Here is a 17,983-nt window from a genome sequence, read left to right as displayed (position 1 = left end):
GGGCATTAAGTTGGTTTAACATTTCGACCGGAAAAAAATAAACATCACATATCATTATATATTCAACCAATGGTGCAGAAGTTCCATGCAACTGCCCCATTTTAAAATAGAAAATAATTCAAATGCATGCAGAGTCCTTTGCAAACTATCCTTGGATGCAAAAGTAAAAAAGTGAGATCACAGCTGTTCACCACCAAGTCGTAACGAAATCAAGTGCATACAGAGTGGCAGGTGGCGATTAGATAGACAGCACGGCGATCTCAATATTCATCATTATAAGGAAAACGAAAACCACAATTTTGAGGAGGCCAGGCCTCAAAAGGAGCATCATTTTTTACTCCTTAAAACAATCTACTGGAGCTTTCATGTATGTAGGGCAATTTATGGGCTACAAGATACTCGTTAAACACCCACCTGAAGCCTACTCATGTTATCTCCATATTTACAGCAGATACACATCTTAAATGCACTACCAAGAATTAGGAACATTTTAATCAGTTCCCTCACAGGCTCGGCAAGGGTAACTACATACAATGAGATATCAATAGCAATACACGCTGTTGAGAAACAAAAGCTGTGTGGTTTTATCCAGCAAAGAAAGCAGAGGAATTACAGAGGGGCATACCATAATTAGCACCCCAAGAATGTTTTCAGAAAAGAATCGAGTACCCAAACCAAATTGTCTGAGGAGAAAACACTGATTTTGAGGAATGAAAAAAATAAGTTGAGAACTCAACAATTAAATTTTGGCCCGTAAAACTCCAGCTAAGCACATTAATATCAGCTTCATCAAGGAATCAATATCATCTTTCTCAAATCAAGACTATTCTCAAGCAAGAAGAGAAGCCAATAAGCTACATAAATGGCTTGCATCCCAGTGCTGCTGCAAAAATCAAGAATTTTTAATCACCTTAGAACTGTCATTTACGTATAAACACATCTTCAACTGTGCTAAAAGAAAGGTTCCATACACATAAATGAACAAGATTTCCATGATCCAACCACATTATCTGTTTTACTTGATACAGAGGCGAAAACACATGCTTCTTGGAAAACAAATTCCTTGCCGAACATAATGCACAAAACAACATCCTTGGAAAAAAATACCTTGCCTAACATAATGCAGAAAATGAAAAATGACATTCTTAAAAACAAATATCCTGCCAAACATTAAGCAGAAAACAAATTTCCACAAATACATTGTGCACATATCTATGTGATTATACATTTTTTCACACGTACAACTGGCCATGTTAATTTCCAATAACACAACTGCTACCATGTTTCCTGCACTAGTAAGTCCGCCAAACCTCAAAATTCAAAAATTTAACAATCAAAACCAGCAAGAACAAGACTCAAACTTCCATAATCAGCTGCAAAACTTTTTCTTAAAAATGCAAAACCAAAAAATTAGCACTAAACCCAAAACTAAACTAAAATCTACAAAACGAAATACAGAATCAGCACCAAACAGCTTCACTTACACACCAAACCATAAAAATCCCAAAATTTTCTAATCTGTTCACCAAATTATCTAAGAACTAGGCATAAATTCATCAAAAATTTAACATACTAACTAAAACTCGATAAGCCCAGAAAAAACAAACGAAAAAACCAGTACTTTTACATACCAAAAATCCAATCTTGAAGCAATGAACAGCTAGATAATTGAGGTAAACATGGACAGAAACCACAAAACCCAAGACCTGATATGTAATTTTTAAACAGATGACAATTAGACATGAACGAGGAGAGTGGAGCGGGCGCTGCCATGAGGCTGGAAAAAAGGAGATTAGAAGAACTGGCATCGTTGTTATTGATTGAAGAGGGTTCAAAATGAGGACCAATCAGTCTGCTGCCACCTCAGCTTCCACCTCCAGGTCTATAGCTTATCACTGTCTGATCAGCCTGAACATCTCAATCAAAAGCAATCTTCGCCGTCCAAATTTTTTGAATCAAAAAGATTCAAAATTTTAGAAGTAGATGCTGAAGGGAGTTTGCAATTGCAAGGTTTAGATTTTCAGCCGCTTATTTGTGTTGCAAGTAGCCAAAGAACTAACTGAAATTACCTATAACCGTTTTACTTTCCTGCCAAGATTCAAGAATTCAGTGTTTCTCTGCACTTGGACAACAAAAGACATACTTTGCAAACACAGACAATTACCATTTCTAAGGTTAAATGTCTGTGTTGCTAATCAAAGCAAGACATATCAAATGTGGCTTTTCCATAAACAAGAAATTGCATTACAGGGAATACTTTATTCAGTCATATGACACAATGATCTTTCAAGATTTGCCTGGCAAGATCAATTGCTCCACTTTTCTTGTAGATCAGATGCAAGTTGTAAGCTGCTTCCCGACGAAGATCACAGTAGCCTGACTTTGGAGAAGCCAGACCATCTGGTTTCTCATTTGGAAGGTTTGGCATGGGGCAATCACTTTCATGCATTGTAAGAACCTTTTCATAGTTTAAAGCAGCAAGAGAAACAAGACCGACATGATGATATGCTCGAGCTATATTATACAGTGCTTCCTGACTATATCTGCAAAGCTGTAAATTATTGTAAAGAAATGCCAATCCTTGGGCCACAGACTGATGTTTGTTTTGAAGTCTGTGACCTAGGGCCAAGTTTATCAATGCAGTTCCAGCACAAAGATTGACCAAGGGAATATCTGGCATCAGCTTGTAAGCTTCCAAATATTCCCGAACAGCTGCTTGATGCTGGCTGATCATGGTAAACTGGTGCCCGAAAATGAGAGTGAGTGGTACACAACTTTTGTGCTTGGTTCGCATGGTGTGCAAAAACTTGTTATGCTTTGAATATCGACTGTCCAGTTTTGACATTACTTTGTAATAGCAGTTCCATGCAGAAAAGCTATAAGGACGTTGATTAACAATATAGCGTGCATATTCAAAGCCGTGAGCAGGATCAGCAATAGTGTATGCTATTTGGGCTCCCAGAGTTCTAAGCTCTTCGTTCCTTTCAACAGACAAAACATTGGAGGCCAATTTCAGAGTTAAATTGATGATTTCCAATGCTTCCCAATACTTTTTCAAGGATGCTAGTGATTTGCATAATTCTATAATGAGATGATGATGTTCTGCATCTCTTATAAGGTTTGGAAGAGGAAGCTCTCTTGGCGCTTGTTGGGGAGATTCATCCTCTGAATCATCACTTATCCACTCAATTCCAGCAGCCAAAGCAGCAGCTCTTTTTGCTTCCTTCTTTTTTAGTAACTTTTTTGCTCTGGACGCTCTAGACAGATCTGATGCTGAAGCTACAGGTCTAAATCCATGAAACACAGTATCAGTCCTAACATGATCAAGTATTTTTATCCGTTCAGAAAGAACACTTTTTGATAGCTTCTTCCTTGGCCTGACCTTTTGTTGTATAGTCTCAAGAAACAATGTCTCGCGAACCACAGGAAAAAAAACATCTACAAATGCCTCTAACAATCCTTTAGCTTTATAGATTTGAGAAAGCTTCAACTTTATCTTCCCATTAAGCCACCATGGTTTTGCTGCATTTAGGTTCAAGTTAAATAGTGATTCTGATTCTTTAGGAGGACATAGAACAGAAATGGCTTCATCATCTTTATTTTCTTCAAGAAGAAGTGATGACAAAGCCAGCCGAGCATCAACACTATTCTCAAGTTTGTCTAAAGCTCTGTAGAAGTAATCAATTGATTGCAATCGTTTCCCCAGACAACAGCAACACTCAGCAATTTTCAGATACAGGCAACCATTGTTCTTAACATCATCTCCTACCAACATCATATAGTATTCTACTGCAGATTCATAATGCCCGTGATTCATTAGTGAATCTCCAATCTGAATAATCAACTGGGGATGATCATGTAAATTCTCATGTCTCAAAACATTGAAAAGAGCTTCTGCTTTTACCAAGTTTCCAAGGTGAATATGACATATTCCAGCTTTTGTGCGTAGACATAATGGCATCTCTTTCCCAGAGCAGTAAACCTGCTGTGCATGCTCAATATGCTCGAGGGCTTTATGATGTGCATTGCCTTCCATGTGTAGTGAAGCCAATATATCAACCACATTTAAATCAGGTTCCTTGCAACAATTTCTGAGATAGCTTTCCAGTACAGTGACTGCACGCTCAGATTGGCCACATTTTTTATACAGCTGGGCCGCAGTCTGTAGTACCTTTACATTGTCGGGACAGAGCTGTGAAATTTGCTCATATGAATCAGCAGCTTTCAAATAATCACCCAACTCAACATAAAGAGATGCACGGTGAAACCGCAAATTGATATCTTCAGGATCTGCTGTTATTGCTTTAGAAAGGCAGTACCTGGCTTGTCCTGTATCACCTTGTTCTACGGACCATGTCACAAGAAGCTTCCACAGAGATGCATCCTTTGGGGTTAAATGGGCAGCAATCATGTAGAAATCCAAGGCTCTCTTCTTATCACCCATCTCATTATAGATGAGCCCAAGCCTATGATATGGATCAGGAAGATTGGGAGAAAGACGAATCACTTCATAAAACATCCCTATGGCCTACAAGCTCAGAAAATCTACAATGAACAAGAAAATTGATAACCAAAAACAACCATTATAGACATTGCCCTTCTAAAGATTCCAAGCACACAACCAGAAAATGCCCAAGTCAAAATGAGATTCCGACCAGTTCTAATTAACATAAAGTGCTATGTGAAGACAAAAAGTGACCATCGTATTGAATTTCTCAAAAAGTGCGAGTAAAACTTCATAAGAAATAACTCGGCTTTTACTGAGCTTGTACAGTTACTTCACTGTGCCTAAAAGAAAACTAAATATGCTATTTTTTATAACCATTATAACTAGATCCTCAATACAAAAGGTCTGACTTAGCACAAGACTTAATTCTCATATATCCAGAACAAAGTCAATGCATTCAAACTGCAAGAAACTTATTCACTCAAAGGAGAGGACCAACACTTTGCAAAGCAGGCTAACAAAGTGAATAGATCTGTAATTTTGCATTCCTTATGAAGAAATAGTTCTTCAGCCAACATCATTGTAGATGCCCATGAATAACAAAATGCAAGATATCCAGTCAAAGCAAATGGTAAACAAACTGAAATTTACCCAAAAAGAGAGACAATTAAGGAATGGTCACCACCATGCCTTCCATAGCAGTAATTTGCATGGATATAGTTAAAACCAAATGGTAAATCAAGTAAAGATTGCCCTACAGAATGACAAATAAGGCAAGCTAAGGCCATACCTCTCCATAGCGGCCATGGGCATAATGAAGAGTAGCATCACCAAGTTTTCGAGTCACTTCAGGACTGACTTTATTCCTTGATCCCTTTCGTCGACCTCTTCTCTTGGACTGCACAAGGTAAAAAACAAGCAGTTTGCAAAATGTCCCAAAACCAAAAAAAAATAGGGTAGCATAAAACTTCAGAAGATAATGCAACAAAAAAAACCTTAAAAAACTTAAATATGAATCCAACCAATTTTATTTGTCCGCAAAGCCAAAAAAAAATGTCATGAACAGAGAAAAAAAAGATCAGGAATGTGAATGTGGCTCTCAAATTTCTTTTCCTCAGTCTTTGCCTCAAGCTGGGTATCTCGCTAAGGTGTTGGGCTGCTTGGCAGGAAAAACAAGAGAAAGATAGCTTCTTAGAAAGGTCTCCTACAGATTAAAATGGTTTTTGCAACCATCTCCATCTTGAAACACTGTCAAATTACTCAAATAAAGATGGATAAAAAAGTTACTTACACTAGTCTGAGTTGTGACTTTCAATTTGGTAGAGACAAGGTCCAGTGATATTTTTGTTTTAGGTGTTGATAATGAATTAGAGTGAGTCCCAAAAGACTTGGTACTAGCTAGTGTGCTCTTACCCAGGTTTTCATGGATTAATTCCTATATATGCATTATGAAAAGACTTACATATGTCCACTCAAGACATGAGTTAAAATAAATAAATGAAGCATATGAAGACCAATGGTTTGAGGTGGCACCAGAAACAGAATATGCTCCCCTGAAACACCCAGAATATAAACGTTAAGGTACTAACTATTCTAAGAAATCTTTATCAATAGAAGTTTCCTTTCACGATGGCAGCAATGCTTATAACTAAAATACTTGACGGAGAACATGAGAGCCAAGCTGCTGGCCTTGTTCCTGCTGCTTTTGATATAATGGTGACAGATATCAGACTGCATATGTAGGGAAGCTGCTTGGCCGCATTCTTGCTGGTTTCTCAAAATCTTAAGCATTACCAAAATCGGACTAGATTATGTTTGGGCCACGGGTGAGCAAAATGAGCAAAAAATTAAAAAAACAAGTCCACAGGTCCACGGCAAAAGTCACTCAACAGTTAAAGGAATATCTATGGCTCAGATTCCATTCGTCTACAATCTGATCAAAGAAACCCAAAAAAAAGGAAGCATTATCAACTATGGTAAAATTGAACTCAATCTATTAAAACAGCTGTTCTCCAATTATCATATACTTGTAAAAGCTCTTTAATATAAGTCCAAAAGAACAAAGAAACAGCCAAAAAGGAGGGGGTCATTTCACAGGATTGCCAATCACTTTGTCACCAAAGAGGTTGCAAGGTCAAGAAAAATCTTACTCAAAATGAAAACTGGAAAAGGAACCAACAAGAGTAATTTTTTCCCCAAAAAAATGAAAAAAAGGAACTATATTAAAGAGAATTACGTGGGTGAATCCAAAACATGGTTGCATAGATATGGCGTTGTACTTTATTGAACACATTACAAGAGTGAAACAACATGAAAAGACACGTCCTTTTCATCAACTGAAAGGTCATACCTACCACATTGAAGCATGAAAACTAAGCCTTTAGGTTTCACAGTGCATCTTGGCTAGTGCAAAAAGTTAATCATAAGTTGTATTTTCAATGCGAAATTATTTTTTTTTAGTCAATGCATTCATAATAAAGCAGATGCATGAATGCAGCACAATGTTACAAGAAAAAGACATGATTTTGAAATTGTCTAGACTAGTTAAGCTCGAAATCCTCCAACTTAGCCACAAGTGCAAGAGCAAAAATTGGTGAAAGCACAAAGCTATGGTGGAAAAAAGTGAACATGCATGAATACCATACCTTCCTGGATCTTCTTCTAGAGCCATAATTCATGAGTTCCATTATTTCTTCCATGGTTGCACCAGAAACATCCTCTTGTCGTTGCCGTGGTTTTTTAGCTGCAGGTACTTCCCTGCCACACCACCAATGAAAGAAACGAAAAGAACATAATATCAGCAGAGCATTGAGCAAAAAAGTTGGAAACTTGAGAAAAAGAAAAAACTTTTAAGGGGATTCCAATGGGAAGTATTAAATCACATGCCAAAAAATTCATTTTTCTTTCCTTCTTTAGGTACATAAGAAAACATTAATTCCTTTATGTGCAAAAAATTACAATGAGAACAGACAGTTTCACAATGGTTCAATTGTTTTCAGTGAGTAGATGCCACCTTACTGATACCAAAAATTGACATAGGAGACTCAAACAAAGCCACACTTACTCTCTACCTCCCTAGGTAGGCCATCTAAGAGACCCAGCAATGCCATGGCAATATCAGGTTTTAGCTGGAGACAAAAGAAAGCTAAATCACCATTACCACCCACTCAAAATTGGAAACTCGCCAAGATTCCAAAAAATAAAGCAATGAAGAAAAAGGCTAGATCATCTGATCAAAGACAGCTAAATGAAGCTGTTAAGAAGTAACCAGGTAGCACATTCAAAAGAAACGAGATACAGAAACAACAAAGTCAAACTGCAAATATATATATATGCCAGTGTGAGTAAACTTCTATAACCTCAGCAAAATCTTCAATAAAACCAGAGGAAAAAGATAGCTCCTCTATTAGCGCGACCAATTCTTTCAAATTTTTACAATGTAGGTCGCCCTTATTTAGTTCCATCAACAACAACAACAAGAGAAGCAATCTTCTATAACCTCAGCAAAATCAACAGCCGGATGACTTGATTGTTTCCAAAATTTATTAAACATGTCTTATTGAAGCAAACAGAACACAATTTGCATGAAGCTCTTGATAGGAAACAAACGATGAATTTTCAATCAAAATCACAATAACAAGAAGACGGAACTAAATAAGGGCGACCTACGTTGTAAAAATTTGAAGAATTGGTCGCGCTAATAGAGGAGCTATCTTTTTCCTCTGGTATTATTAGCAATACTCATTCAAAGGACTTGAAGAAATAGTGCAAGTTGCTTTTGATTAGCAAATAGTCAGAAGGAGAGAGAGAGGGTACCCTTGGGGTATGGCTTGGAGACGGGCCTTGCGCTTTTTGGCAGCCAAAGCTTCATAGTGGTGCTCCAGGCGCTGGAATTGTTCGTAAGGCTGGAGCCCAGATGCGTCCTCTTTGGTAAAAGCCAGAGGATCCATGTCATCACTGAACCTGAATTTATACCCTTCTTCCTCTTCATCCTCATCATCATCATCTTCTTCTTCTCCTTCAATATTAGCCATAGTGTTAGCAGTAGTGCCTTCTCCTTCATCATCGACTTCATGTTCTTCTTCCAATTGTGATTCCAATTCCATAGGATGCTCATCTGCATGGAACTCACTGCTGCTACCTACAACCCCAGCACCCTCGCCCTCCTCCATTCTGCTCTCCACCCAAGCGCTAATTGAACTCTGCAAAGGAAAAGCCAAAAGGCTTAGGGTCCGTTTGGTTGGACTGAAAATATTTTTCATATCGAAGTCATTTTCCTGGAAAATCACTTCCTTCTCCATAATATTTCGGTGTTTGGTTACTTAGTGAAAATATTTTCCAAATTCCTTTTTTTCAATAATTTTCCGGTATTTGGTTTGACAGTGAAAATATTTTCTGACTTCCTTTTTTAGTATTTGTTGATATGTTGCAATATTTCCTATTCTCAAAACATTCCTCTCATTACAAGTTGTTTTTAGTTTCTATCCATTATAATCATATTATCATTTTTAGTTCGAATCAATTGAACTTGTAAATAATCACAATGAATTAGCTCATAATTTGAATCGTATAATGATTCATTATTCAACAATTATTCTTTTAAGCTAAGAACCTCAGTGCTAATGAACTCCTATAACTACCAGAAAGCAGCTTAAAATTTCAATAAATAAAGATATTTCAACCAAATGGAAACTGCAGGTCATATTATCCAAAAGAAACATAAGAAGATCAACAATAATAGCATCAAAATCACTGGGCCAAGACTTGTCAAGCAATTCGGCACATAGCTTGAAGCTAGCACAGATTTTAAAAAAAAAAGACAGAGAAAAATAATTGAATACTACCAGTAAGAGAATCACTCCACTTTGAATTATAATGAAAGGAATGACAAATGAATATATTTTGGAAGCACGCGTGATGTTGGAGGTTATATTAAAAAGCTACAAATTTTTGTTAGGATGATTTTCATGATTACATGACCATATAAATGTATTTTCACAAAAATTGATTCCGTCCCTACCCTTGACTTGATCTTTAATTCGTGAAACAGAGTTAAGGCTTCTGGGATCCCTTCTGATGAGAAAGTGAAGTTTGTATATGCAATCAACATAAGAAAGCTAGTCAAGCCACCACTACCAGCAGGATACTGGGGAATTCTGACCAAGGCTGAAGACCATGTCGATCAACCGATATATAAAACAGCAGAATTGATCAACAAGAGCAAATACAATGTATCTGATGAATATGTTCGATCATTTATCGATTTTCAGGAGCTAAATTATCATGAAGGGACCGCAGTAGGAGCAAAGGTGAGTGGAATTACTGATTGGAGACACTTAGGCCATTCCACAGTGGACTTTGGTAGGGGAGGTCCTGTTACAGTTTTTCCTCTGTCAAGAAACCTACTTGGAAGTGTTGAGCCCTGTTTCTTTTTGCCCTGTTCTTCAGCAAATGAAGGGGAAAAGGATGGTTTTAAACTTTCTGTGTGTTTGCAAGAACATGCTATTTCAGGTTTCAAAGAAGACATGAATAAGTTGAAGAATTTAGAGCCTGGATTCCTTTGAATGAAGGGTTTCTTGTTATCTGTGTCCATGTTACCGTCAAATTGAAGAGGTTTCAACTTAGTGAAATTGGCAAAAGGGTCTTTGGGCAAATGACCTTTTGCCTCAACATTTTCATTTGGTCCCGCAAATAAATGGGGAGTTGAAGGCGAATAATTTTTAGTGTATGTCTAGTTATAAAATCAAAGTCAACAGGCTAAATACTCTCTCTGCAATTAGACATTAGATCAACATAATGCAAATTTTACAAGTAAAAGCTACTCGCATGTATGGCTATGGGACTGAAATCCTGATATCATACCAATTAAGAAACGTGTTGATGACACAGGATTTGGGTCAGTAAAGTATTGAGAGAAGCAATCAAACAACTAGAAAGACAGTCAGAATTGCAAGTTCAAGTTCCCAATAGGCAAAAGCCACAGAAATTAGTAATCAGATTCCAAGAATCATAAAACCCCCAAAACTCAGCAGCCAAATTAATTCATTAGCATCAATCAAATCAAATGTAACCCTAATCAGGTAAGAACAAACTAAAACAAAAGCAACCCACAAAAATTCATTCAAATCCAACTTCAAGAATCTACACCAGTAACTCTAGACAATTTTTCAAAGGAAAAGGGAGGGAAAAAAACTAATAAGAGACTATCATACCTCTGGAAATACTTAAGGAGTCCCTTGTTGGAGATGCTGTTGCAGGAACGGGGATGAGATATCGCTAGAGATCGTCTTTTATCGCTGTCGCAGAAGGGATTCGTCTTTTATCGATGGTTTTCCGTTGAAGGCTGTGAAAAGAAGACTGATTTTACTAAAGGAATCGGTGTAACTTATTTTTCATCAGAAATCATTTTCCCAACTTAAATTACGTCCAAACAGTGGAATGTTTGGAAAAAATGTTTTCCGTCCAATTAAACGGACCTTACTCCTGTATATTCGAGCCGGAATTGATTAAAAGCTATTATCACTTTACTTTACCGTACCATTAAACCAACTTAACGAGTTAAAGACCTTTAGGGTCCGTTTGTTTCGGGTGAAAATATTTTCCAGAAAAATATTTTTCTAATTTTTTGTATTTGGTTGCACAAAAGTTACTGAAGACTGTGAGAACCCGTATTTTGCATTTTCTAGGTTTTATTATTTTTCATGGCTTGTTTTCTGCATTTTCGTGCTTAGGAAAAATTTCTAGATAATTTTAAGGAGCAAATATAAACTTTAGATGATTTTTCTAGTATCGAATAGATTTTGAGAAATTAAGAGCGTATACCGGACGTGGGACCCACTAGTGCGAAAAGTTCGGAAAAATTCGGCCAACTAGGTTAAGTTTTGGATACTGGAATTAATTTACCGGGTGTTATGAGATATTTAGAAATACCAAGTGGATAGGTGTATGAGAGACAAAAAAAAAAGTTAGGCAAGCATTAATGAAGGTGACAAGTGTCACCATTTGAGTGGGTTCACCTTAAAACCACTATTTATGGTCTTACCAATTGATGAAATAAATCCAAAAACCACCAAAATATCTCCATTTTCTCTCCTCATGTGGCCGGCCCTCTCTCTCCAAAAGAAAGCAAGAAACTCTTCAAGTTTTGCTTCTAGTTAGCTCAAATCCATCCAACCAACCATTGAAACTTGCAATTTCTCCATAAAACATCTTCAAGTAGTGTTTGTGAGTTGTTGTGTGAAGTTTTTTTGGAAAGTTAAGGTGACCAATTGCTCTCTCTCTCTCTCTCTCTCTCTTGTTTAAGGTGAGTTGTGAAGAACCACCCTCCTTCCTTAATTGATGCTTAAATCATGCTTAGTGGTAGTATGAGATGCAAGTTTATGGATTATTTCTTGATTTGTGGTTGTGGTGATGAAGTTTTATTATTTTTGGGGATTTTTCTGTTTTAATATAAGCATGATTGTGGGACTATCTATGATGATTGGAAATGGTATATAATGACTCTAGGAGGTGGAAAAAGTGATTAATTGCAACCAATTTCTGGTTTGGAAGAAATTTCAGAAAATTAGGGCTCTTGAGAGAGCATTCTGCCCGAATTTTTAGCTCCTATTTAGAGGCCGAATTGGCCTTAGTTTAAAACATAAAAGTTGTAGGGAATGATATGTTAGAGGTGCTTACAAAATTTCAGATCAATCGGAGTAGTGTAGAATGAGAAAAGTCGAAATTACTATTGCTGTTCTGGTTTTACCCGAATGTAAGAATTGCGCCTGGAATTGGTTGTTTTGGCTGGAATTGTTTCCGAATTGGTTGTTGAGGCCTTCTGATGAAATTTAGCCCTGTTTTTTAGCTTTCAGCTGGTTTTGGAATTTCTGGATTTGGACTTGTAGAGCCTGAGTTATGATGTTTCCGCTAGAATGCGTTTTGGTGAATCTGTTTTACGTTTTTGATGTAGTATCTTACATTTTTGACCTGTTTGCACTTAAAATTGGGTTGAGTGACCTTCTGTGATGTTGTAGCCCTGTCTTTTAGCTTCGAAATGGTGGGTCTTGTAACCTCATCCGATAATCGTAGTGAAATTGGTGCCATTACCGCAAAATGAGGACAAAAACTGTTTTTTTTTCAGGGCCAAAGCTAGTTACATTTCCGAAATTTCTGGTTTCCTTTAATGTTTGTATATGCTTATGGAACTCTATTGGGGTCATGTTTGGCCTTGGTTTATGACTCGTTATCGAGTCTCATTGTATTTGTTTGCATGTTTTAGGACGTGACCGTGGTGCACAACGTTCTTTTGACGGAAGTGCATGAAACCACATTTGCGAGCTTGGTGAGTGTACTACTCACTTGTGTGTTATTATATGACTTTGATACTTGAACTTGAGATGTTGAATATTAATTGATTGAAGTGAGAGTGTACTTTATCACTTTCACTTTTGTTTCGCATGTTATTGGAATGTTATATGAAATGTTATATGAAATGAAATACATGACTTGGTGTCGTTTGGACGAGTCTCCAACGACTACAATTGTTATCCTTGAGTTCAACCCCATTGGTAATTGATTGAATCGAGCCGGCGCGGGTTTGGTCGTGCCAATTAATGTGCCTTGGGGCAATGTTATATGGAATCTTGTAGTATGAGAGACTCTCGATTCCGGTTTACTCGAGTAATACCACAATGCAAGTGTTTGGATTTCGGACCCGGTTGGGGAATGTTAGGTGGAAGGAATGGAAGTAAAGTGGAGTCTACGGTTGGTTATTATTGAACATTGACGGAGAGTCAATGAGGTTCGATCAAGAAATGCAAACGAGGAAAAGGGCTCTTGAGAGCCATCTGTATCCTTTTATCACCATATTTGACGTGTGACTTTACTTATTTTACTATATTGAATGAAAGCTTGATGCTTATATGCACTTGGTTGCGTAAGTGATAGTATCTCACTGGGCAATTAGCTCACACCGTTTCTTTTATTTTCCTTACAGGAATATGACTCTTTTTGAAATGAATCTTGATAGACTGTTGCCGAATAAACTAGATGTATATTTTTTTTTTGTATGGTATATGAAGTGAAACCCTAAATGCATCTTTAGGGCCGTTTTCACTTTCAATTTGGCAAACCGTGCATATATTCACTTTTGACAACTTTTGTATGTCACTTTGGATTGTATTTGCTAAAGTTCAAGATGTGAATGTTTGTTCGATATTTGGTTGCGTTCTGACGGGTCGGTTACTATTCATGACCGACTCTGATTTTCATTTTTTTTATTTTGGGTTATTTTGCCCTTTTGTCTTGTTTACGCGCGTTTATAAGTTTCGGAACGAAATAGATCGCTCTAAACTGCACCGTTAGTCCTGGCGAGAGTTAGACAGGCAGTCCGCTAACCTCGTTGGTTCGCCTTAGGGGTGTCGCGCCCCATTTTTTGGTAAATAAATAAATAGTTTAAAAAATGTATTTTTTGATTCAATTTGTGATTGGAAAATGAATTGTGATTTAAAAGAAAAAATGGGTCTAAATGGGGGTTTGAGAATGCGACGATTTGACCCAAAATTATAGTTTAAAAAGGATTTTTGAAATAAAAAATCGGAGTCGCCACTTGGTAATGAGTTAAGGTGTACCAAGTCACCTAAAAATGAATTTTTAAAGAAAAAATAGGAAAAAGTAGTAAGAAACCCCTTTTAAACGACTCTTAGCCCACGTAAACCAAAGAAAAAGGTTCGGGTGTCACATTTGACAAAGGGGAAGGCAAGGATAAAATCCAAGGCACCCCTTTGACCAAGCCATGGCTAGTTGCATGATTTAATCAAAAATTTTCTTGTTTTAACCAAAGAATTTATTACATTTGGATGCACTATATGAATGCAAACCCTAGACGTAGGGGTATTGGGGGAAATTTCTCTTCAAAGGTTGAGTGGTACCAATCATATTAATTGTGAAGCCCAATAACGATCCTTTGAAGAAGTCACGAATAATGCGAGTGGGATGCAAATGAATGGAATGCATGTATGCAATGTGAGGACATGAGTTTGAAAAAGGTAATAAAAGACAATAATATATAAGTGAAAATGTGCACGTGAGTGGGCAAGGTACGGTATGTAAAAAGGATAATATGAAGTGCATGTATTCAAGTGATGATAAAAGTGTTTGTGTGCAAGTGAAGAAACATAAAGGTGCACGTGTGCAAAATGGGAGAAAGAATGAAAGTGTGATGAGGGTATAAAATGGTAGAGTGGATTTAAAAATGCATGAGCCTAGGGAATTCATGCATATTGGGTACGGGGAGACCTAAATCGTGACTCAATTTGCCCTTTTATAGAGGGAATACAAGCGTGCTAAGGCTTAGAAAAAGCCACACTCGTCTATATCCCATATTTAAGGGGACTCTCAAGCAAATGAACCCTATAACTAGCATGAAATGCAAAATTCCTAAAATGGAGGGAAAAGGGGTTCGAGGGGCATGCAAAATGATAAAACTAAAAGAAATGCATGACATGTAATGAACATGCAAACATGTACTAACGAGGGAAAATTCCTAAGGGTCTAGCGTTGGACTAGCCCATTCTATGAATTCCGACTAGCGTTGGACTAGTGGAAACGTACATTCATCCATCACATTCATTCAGGCTATGGAAAGCGAGTAGACATGCCAAACACTTATAAACACATAGCACATAACATTTAGCATGCTCGACTAGATGCAAGAACCTAATTAAAGCAAGTAACACATAGTAACTAAGCATGCAAGACACATAAGACAATTAAAGCCCTAACTATTACATTTGCTAGCTAGGCACATGACTTCGATAGGTTTTCATTGAATGCTCCTCCAAGCCCTATCTATTACATTAGGGAGACCCTACTACAATCTAAAAGGGGGAAAAGGAATAAAATAATTAAATCCATAACTATTACAAGCCAAGAGGTGTACACATACCCCATAAAGAATAACTTAAATAAAAAGCAAAAGTAAATGACATAAATAAAAGAAATTAAAGAAAGGCTAGGAAAGCAAAGTAGACATGTATTTCTCACGTAGCACGTTGGTTCACATAGGAGAGACAAAAAAGATAAAAGAAGTTATACCTCCCTTGAGTTGGGGCTTTAATGAAGTAAAACCACTTATTTACCCTCAAAAATAATAAACGAGTCAAGGCATCACTTTATTTAACAAATAATCATAAAAAATAAAATGGTAAACTTGAAATTGAATCAATTGAATCATGTAAGCAACTCACATTCAAGAAGTCAAAAGAAGAAAGGACTTGATTGCACAAATTAACAAAGTTTGGAGGTCAAAATTAAAGAAAAATAAAGTTCAAAGACCTATTTGCAATTAATTTAGGGACCCAATTGAAAGAAGTTGAAAATGTCCAGGGCCACAGTATGGTTAAGGAGAAATTCAGGGACTGATTTGCAAAATTGTTTTTTGGTTTCTTCATGGACCAAACCATTGGGCCATTTCCTTTATTTGTTTGGGCCAAAACTTCCTAGCCCAACGAAAATTCAGAACAAAAGGGAATGGGCCATTTTATTATTTTGATACAAAGATTAATCAACTAAACCGGTGGACCTCTCCCCTCTAGCCCAAACCAAAGCCCAAAAGAACAATAAATTAAACCCAACTCAAAAATAGATAAACTCCCCATCAAAACCCAATCAAAAGTGCTAGATGTCAATCTTCTAAGCCCAAATCAAAAAATTCAACAAAATAAACTAAATCACTTCCTTAGGCCCAAACAAAATAACCTCTTAGTCCAAAACACTTGTTTCACTAAACCAAACAAGATAAACAAATCAAAAATTATTAAGCCACAATCATGTCCCCAAATCAAGAATTAATCTATCCACAAAGTACATAAAACATGTAAACAGAGGATTAAACTCAAAAAGGACAAAATTAGTTCAATTTTTCCAGGATTTGGGCTACAGTGAAACAAAGGAAGACTTGGGGGCCGAAGTGCAATTTCCAAAGAGTTATTTCATGCAAGCTACGGAGAAAGCTTCTGCACTTTAACTTGCTGCAATTTCATCTTTTAACATGGCCTTCTGAATCTAACACAAACTTCAATTGAACTTTCTCGACCCAACATCCAAGATTTAAATCAAGCAACAGAGCACGTAACTTGGATATCCAAACAAACAAATCTTAGAACAGAAATCATGCAAATCCTGAACAAGACTTCCAAGCAAACTTTATGTAAAACTTAGATCAGAGTAAAAGATTGTCAAACATTTCTCATTTTTGGTCATGAAATTCTACATTCAAACACCAAAAATTCAAACAGAAAGAACATGTCAATCTGGTTCCAAGAAAAGCTCCTACAACTTTGAGTTATCCTCTTGGTTTGTGTCCCACGGCTTAACTAAGGGAAAAGAGTGAACAACACACCATGCTGACCTCATAGCTGGGACGACAAAACAAGAACTAAGCCAGTGAACTCTGGCTCACCCAGACAGAAGGGAACACAGGAAATGAGAAGGCAAGCATTTAATCCTTTGCAAAGACCCATTTAGTAACCCAAGCAGCTTACGGAAATATGAAACAGAGCTTCAAATTCCATACGCCCTTTTCAAGCACAAGGTTAACATGCAAACAGCGGAAATCTAAGTTAAGAAAATTAGCAAATTCGAATGCATTCATGGGTTAACTTCGAGCAATTTTCGGCTTCCATATACACGGGAAATCAGCCATGAATATTAACTCAAATGAAACCTGCAAACCTGTCAACTAATCCCACAAACGCAACTCAACAAAGATCAGGCAGTGACATGAGAACAAAGATTCGACATCCCCCCTCCCAAACTTAATTCGAATGCATATGATGGATGCAACAGGAACGGCAAAATGTAAGGCAGCAATGCACCAAAGATTCTCAAGTGGGAGGAAAGGAATTGAACTTGATGATCTGTTCATTTTCCTCACATAAAACCGTAGATGAATCGTTTTCAAGATGAATCTGACGTTTCGTTGGACAAGAAAGACATTAAGATTTCACTGTCCTTTTGCCTAGTTGATGTTATAATCCGTCCCAAAAATTATCAGCAAACCCAATCAAATTACTCTTACATAACAAAAATTATATACGTCACATGAATGAGAGACACGAAAAAAGGGATAAACTATGGATTTCAATCGAGCATTCCATCAAACACCAGACGGGTATTGAAAAATTCAATGATTTTTGTTCAATTGATGCCATAGCTGGCCCAAAATTTTTGTCAGGAAACAAAACAAAATATCCCAACCAATCCATAAAGCATGCTCGATCAAAATTGTGGACAACCCACAAAGAAAATTCAAGAAATCATCCTCTGTTTTAAATTTCCAAATATGAACTTGCACAGAAAAATGAATTTCAAAGAAAAAGGATCTCTTACCATACATATTTCCTCGGCAAAGATTTGCCAATGGCGGCGGCCTCCGACGAAGTGCGGGGGGTGGTGGCTCCTCGCGAGTGCGGCAGCTTTGGCTGCCCTGTTTTCCGCAGCCTCTGTTTTGCTCTCACAGAAACTCCCTTCCATTTCCCAGATTTACTGTCTTCC

General features: G+C 37.2%; 1 protein-coding gene and 1 non-coding gene across 3 annotated transcripts; both read right to left on the bottom strand.

Moving 5' to 3' along the window:
* Positions 1-363: 363 nt before the first annotated feature.
* Positions 364-466, bottom strand: LOC140038197 (small nucleolar RNA snoR103). Its single transcript, XR_011841992.1, has one exon. It is a non-coding gene; the product is annotated as a small nucleolar RNA snoR103 (small nucleolar RNA).
* A 1,562-nt stretch (positions 467-2,028) lies between these two features.
* Positions 2,029-8,657, bottom strand: LOC140037671 (uncharacterized). 2 transcript variants are annotated; one of them, XM_072082528.1, is made up of 5 exons: positions 8,264-8,320; positions 7,512-7,575; positions 7,093-7,204; positions 5,238-5,345; positions 2,029-4,528 (listed from the first exon to the last, which is right to left on the bottom strand). In XM_072082528.1, exons 3-5 carry the CDS (start codon positions 7,144-7,146, stop codon positions 2,267-2,269), a joined length of 2,424 nt encoding a protein of 807 aa, XP_071938629.1. In that variant the 5' UTR covers positions 7,147-7,204; positions 7,512-7,575; positions 8,264-8,320; the 3' UTR covers positions 2,029-2,266. The 2 variants fall into 2 exon arrangements, with proteins under 2 accessions (XP_071938629.1, XP_071938628.1); XM_072082527.1 differs by lacking the exon at positions 7,512-7,575 and having other exon boundaries at positions 8,264-8,657.
* Between the last annotated feature and the right edge of the window lie 9,326 nt (positions 8,658-17,983).

Source organism: Coffea arabica, chromosome 3c (assembly GCF_036785885.1).
Source record: "Coffea arabica cultivar ET-39 chromosome 3c, Coffea Arabica ET-39 HiFi, whole genome shotgun sequence".
Classification (NCBI taxonomy): Eukaryota; Viridiplantae; Streptophyta; class Magnoliopsida; order Gentianales; family Rubiaceae; genus Coffea; species Coffea arabica.
Note: the sequence above shows the minus strand (reverse complement) of the source record. Positions and strands in the feature narration are given on the sequence as shown.